General features: G+C 40.3%; 1 protein-coding gene across 5 annotated transcripts in view; it reads left to right on the top strand.

The window, feature by feature from the left end:
* Window positions 1–13,132, top strand: part of EFCAB11 (EF-hand calcium binding domain 11) — a 160,837-nt gene that overhangs the window by 2,707 nt on the left and 144,998 nt on the right. For all 5 annotated transcript variants that reach the window (XM_040477985.1, XM_040477989.1, XM_040477986.1 and 2 more), the window contains exon 3: window positions 2,598–2,643. In XM_040477985.1, coding sequence (XP_040333919.1) covers window positions 2,598–2,643 — 46 coding nt within the window. The remainder of the gene's footprint in view (window positions 1–2,597; window positions 2,644–13,132) is intronic.

Raw genomic sequence — 13,132 nt, 5'->3', positions numbered from 1 at the left:
ACAGTGATGCGCTCACATACATATATATGTACAGTTCATGAGATTTAACAGATTTTTACTTGTATTTTCATGCCTGGTTGAGGTTTGGTGGTTTTGTTGTTTTGTTTTTAAGAGTACTTGAGAAGGTGGGAGAAGGATAGGGGGAAGGAGAGAGAGAAATTCAAGCAGGGTTCATACCCAGGGTGGAGCACAATGGGGGGCTCAAACCCAGGACTCTTAGATCATGACCTGAGCCGAAATCAAGAGATGGACACTCAACCCACTGAGCCACCCAGGTGCCCCTTGGCTTTTATTTTTTAATCAAATGTCTTTTGACTACAAATAACTAAGCAGTAAAGTGATAGCAAGTCACCCGTACACCTGTCAATCGTTTGTATGTGTCAATCATTTTGTTAAATGACAAGGTACACCCTCTGTGAAATGTAGCAGATTTTTACTTTTATAGTGGGTTGAGGTTTGGGGTTTAATTTTATTTAATTTTAAAGATCTTATTTTTAAGTAATCCCTACATCCGACATTGGGCTTGAACTCACAACCTTGAGATCAAGAGCCGCACACTCCTGACTGAGCCAGCTAGGCACCCCTAGGGTTTTATTTTTCAATATTGCTTTTGAGCAAATGAAATATTTATTGAATGCATGGAATGTAATAAATCATTTATACACTCACGCAGTTGTTTACACAATGAAATCTATTAAGTGTTCCTGTTTAATAAAATGAACACTTGCTAGTTGCTGGAGATATAAAGACGAATAAAATATAGTCCCTGTTGTGAAGCAGTTCACGGTTTAGTGTAGAGAGACTTATAAAACTCTGTGATAAATACTGAGATGGAGAAGAACAGAAAGAACCCAAAGTGAAAGGGACAAGGAAGAGGGTCTTGAAATCCTAGTATAAAGTAGGAGTCTAGGCATCACTTAGACTGGAAGAGCTAGCTAGACTCTTCTGATATGAGGTGTCCAGAAGCACTTTGTGGTGTTGGGAGATGATCTGCCCTGATGACTTGATGTGGTTGGTGGTTAAGAGAGGGGTGTGAAACCAGGACTATAGCAATAGTGATGCCACCAATTAAGGAGTAGGCTTAGAGGAAAGTCAATGACTTCAGTTTGGGGCACATTAAGTTTGAGGAGGCTCTGAGCATCCTCAGTGAATTCATTCATTAAATATTATGCTGGTGTTGAGATTATGGTGGTAAAGATCGGCTCTCAGATTGTGCCACCGCTTGTAAATGTAGGAGTCTGGAACTGGGTGAGGAATTGAGAGGTAAGTGCTGGAGACAGTTTGTGGACTCTTCAGTTTACAGGTGCTAGATCATGAGCCTGGGTGGCATTGCCCCAAAACGGTGTTACACAGCGTGAAAGGCAGTGGATCACTGGGGGTACCGACAGTTAAGGGTAGGCAGGGGCAGGGGGAACCAGGAAAATGCAGGGCATGGAATCCAAGGTAGAGAAACTATGTCAGGTATTGCCAACTTTCTCATTCCATAATGTTTATAATGCCCTGGTAACAGTATAGGGAAGTGCTTATATTTTAATATATAGTGAAAGCAGTTTCCTGACACTTATATAGGGTATGTTCTGAAACATGTTTAAAAAGTCATAGGAGGGGCGCCTGGGTGGCTCAGTCGGTTAAGCGTCCGACTTCGGCTCAGGTCATGATCTCACGGTCCGTGAGTTCGAGCCCCACGTCGGGCTCTGTGCTGACAGCTCAGAGCCTGGAGCCTGCACAGGATTCTGTGTCTCCCTGTCTCTCTCTGACCCTCCCCCACTCATGCTCTGTCTCTCTCTGTCTCAAAAATAAATAAACGTTAAAAAAAATTTTTTTTTAAAGCCATAGGAAAAGAAAAATGCACACAAGGCCAAATGTTAATAGTGGTTATCATTGGACGGCTGTTTTTAAAAATGTTCTTCATAAAAAAAATGAATAAATAAAATTAAAAAAAAATGTTCTTCACGATCTTATATATTTTTTGTGTTTTCTACATATTACTTTCATAATCAGGAAAAAAGAGGTAAAAAACAAAGCCATAGAGCTCATTGCAACAATTGCTTGTATTTGTCTAAAATTGAAAAGTTACCTTTTAGGTCATGTGACAGCCAAGTTGATGGTATATGCTTAAACTATGTTGGTCAATGGAATAGTATTGGGGCCATTAGGGTCTGTAGCAGATTAGCATATTGTGTCATATAGGTATATAGATATTTCTTGCTTTAATGCCACTTAATTTTTTATTGATTTTTTTCAAAGATTTTTTTTTTTAAATACCAGTTCATTAACATAGAGTGTAACATTAGTTTCAACATTAGTTTCAATCACAATATAGTGATTCAACACTTCCCTACAACACCCAGTGCTCATCACAAGTGCCCTCCTTAATCCCCAATCACCTGTTTCACCCATACCCCCCCACCCTAGATACAGATGGAAGAATAAAATGACTATTACAGCTGTCTTGTCCTGTGATATTAGTTGTCTGCTGGACTCAACACAGTTTGTTTCTCATAAAATATAATCCTTCTCCACACCCCAGGAATTAAGAACTCCCACTGTGAAAACATTTGATGAAATTATATGTGCTTTTCTTTCTTCTTTTCTAGATAGAAGCTGATTCTGTGATGTCTTCAGTAAATCCAAACACTTCTGGTAATATGAAAGTTAATATTAATTTTTAGACTTCATAAAATCAAAATTAAGAACAAAAATAGAGACTATAAAGCACATCTTTGTCTTGTTCTGTTTCAAAGAAAGATTTTGGTTCTTTAATGTATTCATAAGTGTAATAGGATGTTTATTGTAGGGAAGTTTGAAACCATTGAAAAGCATAAAGAAAAAAATGTTGCTTGTAATGTGAACATCCAACTGTTGATCAGTATTTTCTGACTTAGATGAACAGAAGTGGCACTTTACTAAAATGGAAAGACTTAGGAGAAGGTTTGGGGTTGGGGGAGAGCCAGAGTTCACGTCTGAAAATGCTATGTTTGAAAAATTTCAATCTGTGATATCCGGGCATTCAGGCTGCGTGAATACGGAATTCAGAGGAAAGCTGTGGGCTGGAGAAATAAATTTGGGAGCCGTTCGCATGTAGATGGTGTTTGAAGCCCTGGGGATGGATAAGATGACCTAGCAAGACAGAGTGGAAGGAGAACCTTCAGGAACCACAATCATTTGAAGTCAGGGAGAGAGTTAGGAAATGGCAGAGGAAGTTAGAGGCGGGGAGGGGCAGGAGGAAAGTCAAAGGTATCTGATCCAAAACAAGGAGAAGGGGATTATTTCCAGGAAGAGGGTGTGGTCAACACCTTGGAAAGGTCAGGTAGGTAGTAACTGAAGTGTCCCTTGGGGTTGGCGACCTGCAAGACGGGTTTCGGTACCTGGTGACGGCAGAGGCCAGGCTGGAGTGGTCAAAGGCAAACCAAACCTTGAGAAAGTGTGACAGTGTAAGCAGAAGTCTTTCAGTAAGTCCAGAGTGCCTGGGGATCAGGAGTGGTTTTTTTGTTTTTTGTTTTTGTTTTTTTGCACATGAAGATGTTTCTGAGCTTAGCAGAATGGTCTAATGAAGAGGGAAAAGGAAGATGAGACAGACAGAGGAGTACCTGTTGTTTTGGAGATAGGGGCCAGAACATGTTGGATTGGCTTTTTAAAAATTACCTTTTTGGGGAAATAATTTAGCGCTTACAAAAAACTGCAAAATAAAAATAACACCGAGAGCTGTATACTGTTTACCTCGATGCACTTACTGTTGACATTTTAACCCTTTGGCCCTTTCTACCACTATCCCCTCCTCTCACTGCTCTGAACCTAAAACCACAGCACACTTACCGTAAACTTAGACTGATATTGTATTTTTGTCTCATTTACTGTTTATATTCCGGTACTGTCATTTGATCTGATAATGTCCTTAAACACATCATCCCTCATCTAATACAGGAATTAGTCTTGGGTGCCATGTCTCTTTAGACTCCTTTCATCTGGAACATTTCTGTAGACTTTTTTTTTTCTTGGCTTTTTATAACATGGAAATTTTGAGGAACTAGCCCAGCCCTCACTATTAGTTTTTTTTTTTCAATATATGAAGTTTATTGTCAAATTGGTTTCCATACAACACCCAGGGCTCACCCCAAATGGTGCCCTCCTCAATACCCATCACCCACCCTCCCCTCCCTCCTACCCCCCATCAGCCCTCAGTTTGTTCTCAGTTTTTAAGAGTCTCTTATGCTTTGGCTCTCTTCCGCTCTAACCTCTTTTTTTTTTTTTTTTCCTTCCCCTCCCCCATGGGTTTCTGTTAAGTTTCTCAGGATCCACATAAGAATGAAACCATATGGTATCTTTCTCTGTATGGCTTATTTCACTTAGCATAACACTCTCCAGTTCCATCCATGTTGCTACAAAGGGCCATATTTCATGCTTTCTCATTGCCACGTAGGACTCCATTGTGTATATAAACCACAATTTTTTTTATCCATTCATCAGTTGATGGACATTTAGGCTCTTTCCATAATTTGGCTATTGTTGAGAGTGCTGCTATAAACATTGGGGCACAAGTGCCCCTATGCATCAGTACTCCTGTATCCCTTGGGTAAATTCCTAGCAGTGCTATTGCTGGGTCATAGGGTAGGTCTATTTTCAATTTTTTGAGGAACCTCCACACTGTTTTCCAGAGTGGCTGCACCAATTTGCATTCCCACCAACAGTGCAAGAGGGTTCCCATTTCTCCACATCCTCTCCAGCATCTATAGTCTCCTGATTTGTTCATTTTGGCCACTCTGACTGGCGTGAGGTGATATCTGAGTGTGGTTTTGATTTGTATTTCCCTGATGAGGAGTGACGTTGAGCATCTTTTCATGTGCCTGTTGGCCATCCGGATGTCTTCTTTAGAGAAGTGTCTATTCATGTTTTCTGCCCATTTCTTCACTGGATTATTTGTTTTTCGGGTGTGGAGTTTGGTGAGCTCTTTATAGATTTTGGATACTAGCCCTTTGTCCGATATGTCATTTGCAAATATCTTTTCCCATTCCGTTGGTTGCCTTTTAGTTTTGTTGGTTGTTTCCTTTGCTGTGCAGAAGCTTTTTATCTTCATAAGGTCCCAGTAGTTCATTTTTGCCTTTAATTCCCTTGCCTTTGGATGTGTCAAGTAAGAAATTGCTACAGCTGAGATCAGAGAGGTCTTTTCCTGCTTTCTCCTCTAGGGTTTTGATGGTTTCCTGTCTCACATTCAGGCCCTTTATCCATTTTGAGTTTATTTTTGTGAATGGTGTGAGAAAGTGGTCTAGTTTCAACCTTCTGCATGTTGCTGTCCAGTTCTCCCAGCACCATTTGTTAAAGAGACTGTCTTTTTTCCATTGGATATTCTTTCCTGCTTTGTCAAAGATGAGTTGGCCATACGTTTGTGGGTCTAGTTCTGGGGTTTGTATTCTATTCCATTGGTCTATGTGTCTGTTTTTGTGCCAATACCATGCTGTCTTGATGATGACAGCTTTGTAGTAGAGGCTAAAGTCTGGGATTGTGATGCCTCCTGCTTTGGTCTTCTTCTTCAAAATTACTTTGGCTATTCAGGGCCTATTGTGGTTCCATATGAATTTTCGGATTGCTTGTTCTAGTTTCTAGAAGAATGCTGGTGCAATTTTGATTGGGATTGCATTGAATGTGTAGATAGCTTTGGGTAGTATTGACGTTTTGACAATATTTATTCTTCCATTCCATGAGCACGGAATGTTTTTCCATTTCTTTATATCTTCTTCAATTTCCTTCATAAGCTTTCTATAGTTTTCAGCATACAGATCTTTTACATCTTTGGTTAGATTTATTCCTAGGTATTTTATGCTTCTTGGTGCAATTGTGAATGGGATCAGTTTCTTTATTTGTCTTTCTGTTGCTTCATTATTAGTGTATAAGTATGCAACTGATTTCTGTACATTGATTTTGTATCCTGCGACTTTGCTAAATTCATGTATCAGTTCTAGCAGACTTCTGGTGGAGTCTATCAGATTTTCCATGTATAATATCATGTCATCTGCAAAAAGAAAACGTAACTTCATCTTTGCCAATTTTGATGCCTTTGATTTCCTTTTGTTGTCTGATTGCTGATGCTAGAACTTCCAACGCTATGTTAAACAACAGCGGTGAGAGTGGACATCCCTGTCGTGTTCCTGATATCAGGGAAAAAGCTCTCAGTTTTTCCCCCTTGAAGATGATGTTAGCTGTGGGCTTTTCATAAATGGCTTTTATGATTTTTAAGTATGTTCCTTCTATCCCGACTTTCTCGAGGGTTTTTATTAAGAAAGGTTGCTGAATTTTGTCAAAGGCCTTCACTATTAGATTTTTAAGAATGGTCCTTGTTTTGTGTTTGCCTGATGTTGGGGTTAAGCATTCTGAGCTAGAATACCGTTTAGGTGGCCTGTCCCTCATTGGGGGCCACGTCTGGAGGCCCACAGTGACCATCTGTCTCTCATAGATGGTATTAATTTTTGCCACTAGGGAAGACGTCCAGTTTCTCCAATGTATTCTGTTTATCTTTTCTTCCCTTGCAACTAACAAGCGGTGTGTGGAGAGACACATTGAAGACATTGCAAATATTTTCCTTCTCATCAAAATTTGCCCCTAGATTTGGTAACTGTTCATGACTCTTGTCTGACCCAGTTTTTGTCATAACAGTTGCAAAATAAGGATTTTCTAATCCTAGTGCTTCAGTTAAACCTTGGCTATAAGCAGGAGACCTCCCTTTTTCTTGATCAATCCATTTGTTTATTATCAGCACAGACTCATGAATTGCATGTTTTTTAATGATTTATACTCCATTAATTATCATTAATTATTTTAGTTTTCACCTTGTCACAGACTTGGGCATTGAATGCCTCCTCAAGTTGGCTCCTGTGTCCTTTTGACCGGTTTGGCTTTTTCTTTCTTTGAACAAATCTTTTTATTTATAAATGGTAGATTTACAAAAGAGTTTACTGGATTCCTTTTTTGTATGCAAGGTTCAGTACCCCATATGGACCATGACTCTTAGAACAATATTATTGCTAGGAGAACGTGTTTTTGACAAACTCCCTAACTTGATGGAATTTCCCTTTTAACTCAAAATGCTCAAATATTGTGTCTGTAATGTTCAATTCATTGTAACTTCCTTTTTTAAAAAGAGTTTATTTATTTATTTTGAGAGAGAGAGAGAGAGAGAGAGAATGAGGGCACGAGCGAGCAGGGGAGGGGCAAAGAGAGAGGAAGAGGATCCCAAGCAGGCTCCACACCCAGCCCAGTTCAGAGCCTGGCTTGGGGGTCGATCCCACAACCGTGAGACTATGACCTGAACCAAAATCAAAAGTCAGACGCTCAACTGACTGAGCCACCCAGGCGCCCCAGTTGTAACTTTTTTTTTTTAACATTTATTTATTTTTGAGAGACAGAGATAGAGCACGAGTGGGGGAGGGGCAGAGAGAGAGAGAGAGAGAGAGAGAGGGAGAGAGAGGGAGGCACAGAATCTGAAGCAGGCTTCAGGCTCTGAGCTGTGAGCACAGAGCGCAATGCGGGGCTTGAACTCATGAACTGTGCGATCATGACCTGAGATGAAGTCGGATGCTTAACTGACTTAGCCACCCAGGTGCCCCTGTAACTTCTTCATGATGCCTTCCCTACATATTTTCCTCTGGATTGCTATATGAATTTTTGAATCTAAACTGATTTCTGTCTTCTGGCAGAAGAATTTCCCACATTTTTTGCATTGGTAGCATTTCTCCCTATTAGCAGTCCCCTAAATGGTGAGTGATTTTCTCGATTCTGTCTGGGTGAAGGTCTTCCCCACATGGTACATATATAGCGCTTCTCCATTTTGCAACTTTTCTGATAAAGCCAGTGGTATTGCTGCTGAAGTCACTCTCAGATCATTCATTATTCTCATAGACTTTCTTCCTAATGTGTGTTCTCTGAATTAAGGATTTGCCTTTACACAGAAGGTTTTCTTTCCCCCACCATTCTTTGATGTAGAAAGAGGTGTCCTTCTGGAAGAAAAATTTACCATGTTCTTTTTTTTTTTTTTAATTTTTTAACGTTTACTTATTTTGAGAGAGAGAGAGAGAAATTACATAAGCAGGGGAGGGGCAGAAAGAGAGAAGGAGAGAGAGAATCCCAAGCAGGCTCCAGAGAGAGAGGGAGACACAGAATCTGAAGTAGGCTCCAGGCTCTGAGCTGTCAGCACAGAGCCTGATGTGGGGCTCGAACCCACAAACCGTGAGATCATGACCTGAGCCGAAATCAAGAATCAGATGTTTAACCAACTGAGCCACTGAGGCACCCCAAGACTTCCCATGTTCTTTACAGCTGGAGTGAATTGTCTAATGTACAGCCAAGATTGACTTCTGACAGAACTTTTTCCCGTATTCAATATCAGAAGATTCCCCCCCATATGTATTATCTCATGTTTAACAAGATCTGACTTCATAAAAAGCTTTCCTTGTCTATGTTACATTCATGTGATATGAATAATATCTCTCCTGTATGGATAATTTGAAGGGTAAATTATCCTTCATATCCTTCAATAATCCTAAATGAAGGCAGGTTTTCTACCCGTGTGTGCATATACTCTGATACAAAGTGAGGACTGATTCGTGTGTGTGTGTGTGTGTGTGTGTGTGTGTGTGTGTGTGTGTGTTTCCTTGATGTTTGAGAGAGGTTTGACTTTGGCTTGTGGCTGAAGATATGTTCGTGAAAGTTACAAAATTTCCTTTATGAACTCTCTAATTTTTGAGTTCTGACTTCAGGCAGAAATATTTCTCACGTTTGTTGCAGTCACAGAGCTTCCATTTGAAACTAGTTCTGATGGCCACTGGAGCTTTATGCTTTGGAAAAGAGTTTCTTTCCATTCACTATGTTTGCATGGTCTCTTCCAGGCCTGAGCTCTCTCATATATAATGAAGAGTACCTGGATATGGAACATTTTCTCAAACTCCTTATGGCCCAAGGATTGCTTCAAAACTGGAATATTTCCATAGTGGACACAGTCTTCCCTATGAGGCCTTTCTGACTTTAACGATATGCTCCTGCCCCTGCCTCTGTATGCATTTTCTTGCATTTAATATCAAGGATATTACATCTGTTCTCACATCCACTTCTCAGTCAGTTCATGAAGATGCTTCTTTTCACATGTCAGTTCATGAGGATGCTTCTTTTCACATGTGTCTTTTCCTAATAATTAACTTTAAGATATATTTCAGAGGCACCTGGGTGGCTCAGTTGGTTGGGTGTCTGACTTTATCTCAGGCCACGATCTCACGGTTCGTGGGTTCAAGCCCTGCGTCGGGGTCTGTGCTGATGGCTCAGAGCCCGGAGCCTGCTTACCTCTCTCTCTGCCTCTCCCCCGCTTATGCTCTGTCTCTCTCACAAAAATGAATAAATGTTAAAAAAAATTTTTTTTAAAGATATATTTCAAAAGGTCACAAAGTAATGTAGCCATCTGAGAAATTCAGGGGAAGGTCTGCGGAGGAAAGAGATCAAAGTGCAGATGTTTAGCACCTGGCTCCAAAATTAGTGTGAAGGGACCCTCCTTATTCTACAGATTTCCAGTCTTTTTCCTTCTTCTTCTTTTTTCTTTCTTTCTTTTTTTTTTTATTCTCTTTTTCTCCCCCAGTTCCTCTCCTGGTCTTGGTATCAATGGCAGATGAACCTTCTCAGAGCATCATATCCTTCTCGTTTAAAGGAAATAGACTTAAAGTCAGGGTGCTACCTTTCCAACTAGCTTTAATTCATGTTTATTTGAAAGGGAGACTCAAGACCACAAATACTCAAAAGAAAGAATAAAGTCATCCTAGCAAGAAATCACTGCTGAACTCTGATTGCTGCTAACATAACTTTTTTTTCTGTTAGAACTCTTCACAACTGAACAAATTTCAGGCCATCAGCTCCATCTTTTCTCCCTTTCCATACATGAGTCACCTTTTACATGTTATTTTTCTTGCAGGAAGAGGGTTTATGAACAGATGAAATGTTCTGTCAGCTACATTATCTCTCTCTTTCATGTTTTGATCTTGAAAAAGAACTGAAATGTGGCCTTGGCTTTCTGGGAGCTATTTATTCAGGTAATCAATTTTTCCATAGTCCTTCTTGGTAGCCTTGACCTGGGAATTCTCCAGCTAGCTATGGCTCTTTTTTTACATCCAGACAAGGTCATGCCACATCTCTAGCGTGCCACCCTAAAGGATTCTCTGTTCAGGCCCCAGTTCCTGGGTGAGGAAGACCCAGCTTCCTGGGTGAGGTCCATACGCACATCCTGGATTGACCCTGACTCAGCCGAGTCTTGACTATGCACACACTTTAGTACCTAAACCTGGGTGCCCGGGCCCTATTTTCCAGGAGCTTCTGGTCTAACAGGTGGGTCATTTCTGTAGATTTTCCTTGTTAAAATTAAGAAGAATGAAAAGTTAAGTCAAAACCTTTAGAAGTTAGAGGAGATCGTCTCCAGAAAAGTCACACTCGGAGAGTCTGAAGGCAGCCAGAATAAGTAGCAAGAAGGCGTTTTTTTTTTTTTTTTTTTTCAACGTTTATTTATTTTTGGGACAGAGAGAGACAGAGCATGAACGGGGGAGGGGCAGAGAGAGAGGGAGACACAGAATCGGAAGCAGGCTCCAGGCTCTGAGCCATCAGCCCAGAGCCTGACGCGGGGCTCGAACTCACGGACCGCGAGATCGTGACCTGGCTGAAGTAGGACGCTTAACTGACTGCGCCACCCAGGTGCCCCGCAAGAAGGCATTTTAATGCCTGTAACCTAACAAGCAAGTATCTGTCAGCAAAAACTGTTTAGGCGGCAGGAATAAGGAATTATGTTAGTGGGAGACCAAAAAAAAAAAAAAAAGTCAAGTCTCTTGTTTAAGAAGCAACAGATTACTGTTGGGGTGGTTCTAATGTATACTAAAGCTACCTATTTTAAAGGGTTGTATTTTATTGCAGTGCTCACTCTCTGGGATACATTTCATACCTTCTCTAAGTATAGAGCACAAAAGGTTGCAACTAGAAGAGACCTAAAAAACTGTTATTTGCTACCTTTTCTTAAAAAAGAGGAAATTAAGGGGCGGGGGGGGGGGGGGCCGGGGGAGCTCGGTTGGTTGAGGGTCCCAGTTCAGCTCAGGTCATGATCTCACAGTCCGTGAGTTCAAGCCCCATGTTGGGCTCTGTGCTGACAGTTCCGAGCCTGGAGCCTGCTTCAAATTCTGTGTCTCCCTCTCTCTGTGCCCCTCCCCTGCTGGAGCTCTGTCTCTGTCTGTCTGTCTCTCTCTCTCTCTCAAAAGTAAATAAACATCAAAAAAAATTTTTTTAATGAGGAGATTAGGCTCTAGAGAGGAATAATAAAATATCTTGATCCTGGCATTTGATGGTTCTTTATTTGCAAAATACTTCTACATGTGTTGTAATATTTATTATAGATAATAATTACAGCTATGATTTTCTGAATGCTTACCATGTGCAGACTTGTGATTGAGTGCTAGGCACGAATTGTTAAATTTAATACAACTCTATGATACCAAGATTAACCTCATTTTATAAGTTAAAAAAAATACCAGTGCTCAGAGAGGTTAAGTATGCATAGTGTAACTATCTAAGTAAGTAACAGACCACAGCAGTCTGATCTCCAAACTTACCCTCTCAACCATTGGCTAAACCCTTGATTTTAATGGTGCCATGGGTCATATTAGTCATTAGACAGAGTTGAGGACAGTGTTCATCCCCCAGGAACTTAACCAACAAGTTGAAGTCAGGAGTGGATCAGTATACAGAAGGTTCTGTGCCATTGTTGGAGGTTGATAACAGATTTGGTTCTGAGCTACCTAATGTCCAGAACAAATAGGGAATGACAATCCAGTGATCATCGTCCATACAATAGAAACTTCTTATCTAGAGAGAGAGTTTTCCCTGGTACAGTATATTTCTTTCACAATGTCACATGGAAGAGAGACTGATGAATGGACATTGATGTTCCACAAACTGTTTGGTAAATACACTGGTGAATTTTGTAAGGCTGTTCCTTAAACTTTCTTCCTTGTAGGCCAGTGGTTTAATGTCAAACACATCTGAATGGCTCAGCACGAAGGGCAAAGAAAGACCACGTGTGATATCAGATGATTTGACTTCATTGTATGACAAATTGTTGAGCATTTTATATGAATAACAAAAAATAAGATTTATAGGGCTTTTGCTTAGTATGCCAAATGCTGTGAATAAGAACTACATGAACATTGCCCCCACTGAATCCTTACACAGCTGTCTGTATGTGTTTATCCCAGATCCATATAAAATATGCCTATGGAAAAAAAACAAAGTACATCAGAATTTTCTTTTCACAAGGTGATTAGATCGAGCTTTTTTTTTTTCTTTTTGTTTTCTTACTTCCCTCTTAAAACAATGAACATATTTCACTTTCATACTTAAAGAAGAAAAAAACCTTCCAGGAACTTACTTTTAACCTTCAACCTAATGGAAAAATCAAAGAGACTGATTCAACATAACAGTGATTGTAGACTATTTGACTCAATCGTGCTCTCCATTGTCAGTTCAATTGGCAAATAATTTATGCATGAGCTTAATGGCCAGTTGGCTTGTATACTTTTATTTATTACTATCTCATCTGAATTGTCTGGAGCTCACTAGTTGACTGTGAACTGTATTATTTTCCTAAGTTTAAATGTCCATTTTCTAGTGTTTTCAATTCTGTAAACACCTTTTTTTGGTTGTGGATGTTTTCTTGTTTTGGGCTGCTGCCTGACGAACTAAAGCCACGGTATAGTATAGTATTATTTACTGACCTCTTAGTTTGTTCCTGTGATCAGGAAATGCATACACATCACGCTTACCTTATCTTGAAATCCTAACCATAGGGCCATTTTGTGGTATTGCCCATAGATGTTCACCCCTAAATGAATTTATCTCATTACTCATTTAGAGGACGCTGACCACGTTTCACTGTAGGGTAGAAAAAAAGTAGGAGACACAGACACTGACCTAATATAGGGAACATAAAAGGGTATTGTCACTTCATTTATGGCCAGATGTCAAATAATTACTATGGACAAGAAAACCTCTAAGAGATTGGAGGAGGGAGATGCGAGGTGAGGGCCAGAACTGGACGGAAAAGGATGGGTGGGATTTGCAAAGGTGG

This window comes from Herpailurus yagouaroundi, unplaced genomic scaffold, assembly GCF_014898765.1.
Source record: "Herpailurus yagouaroundi ecotype Mexico unplaced genomic scaffold, PumYag 141, whole genome shotgun sequence".
NCBI classification, from domain to species: Eukaryota; Metazoa; Chordata; class Mammalia; order Carnivora; family Felidae; genus Herpailurus; species Herpailurus yagouaroundi.
The sequence above is the reverse complement of the archived record's forward strand: the minus strand, read 5'-3'. Positions and strand labels throughout refer to the sequence as shown.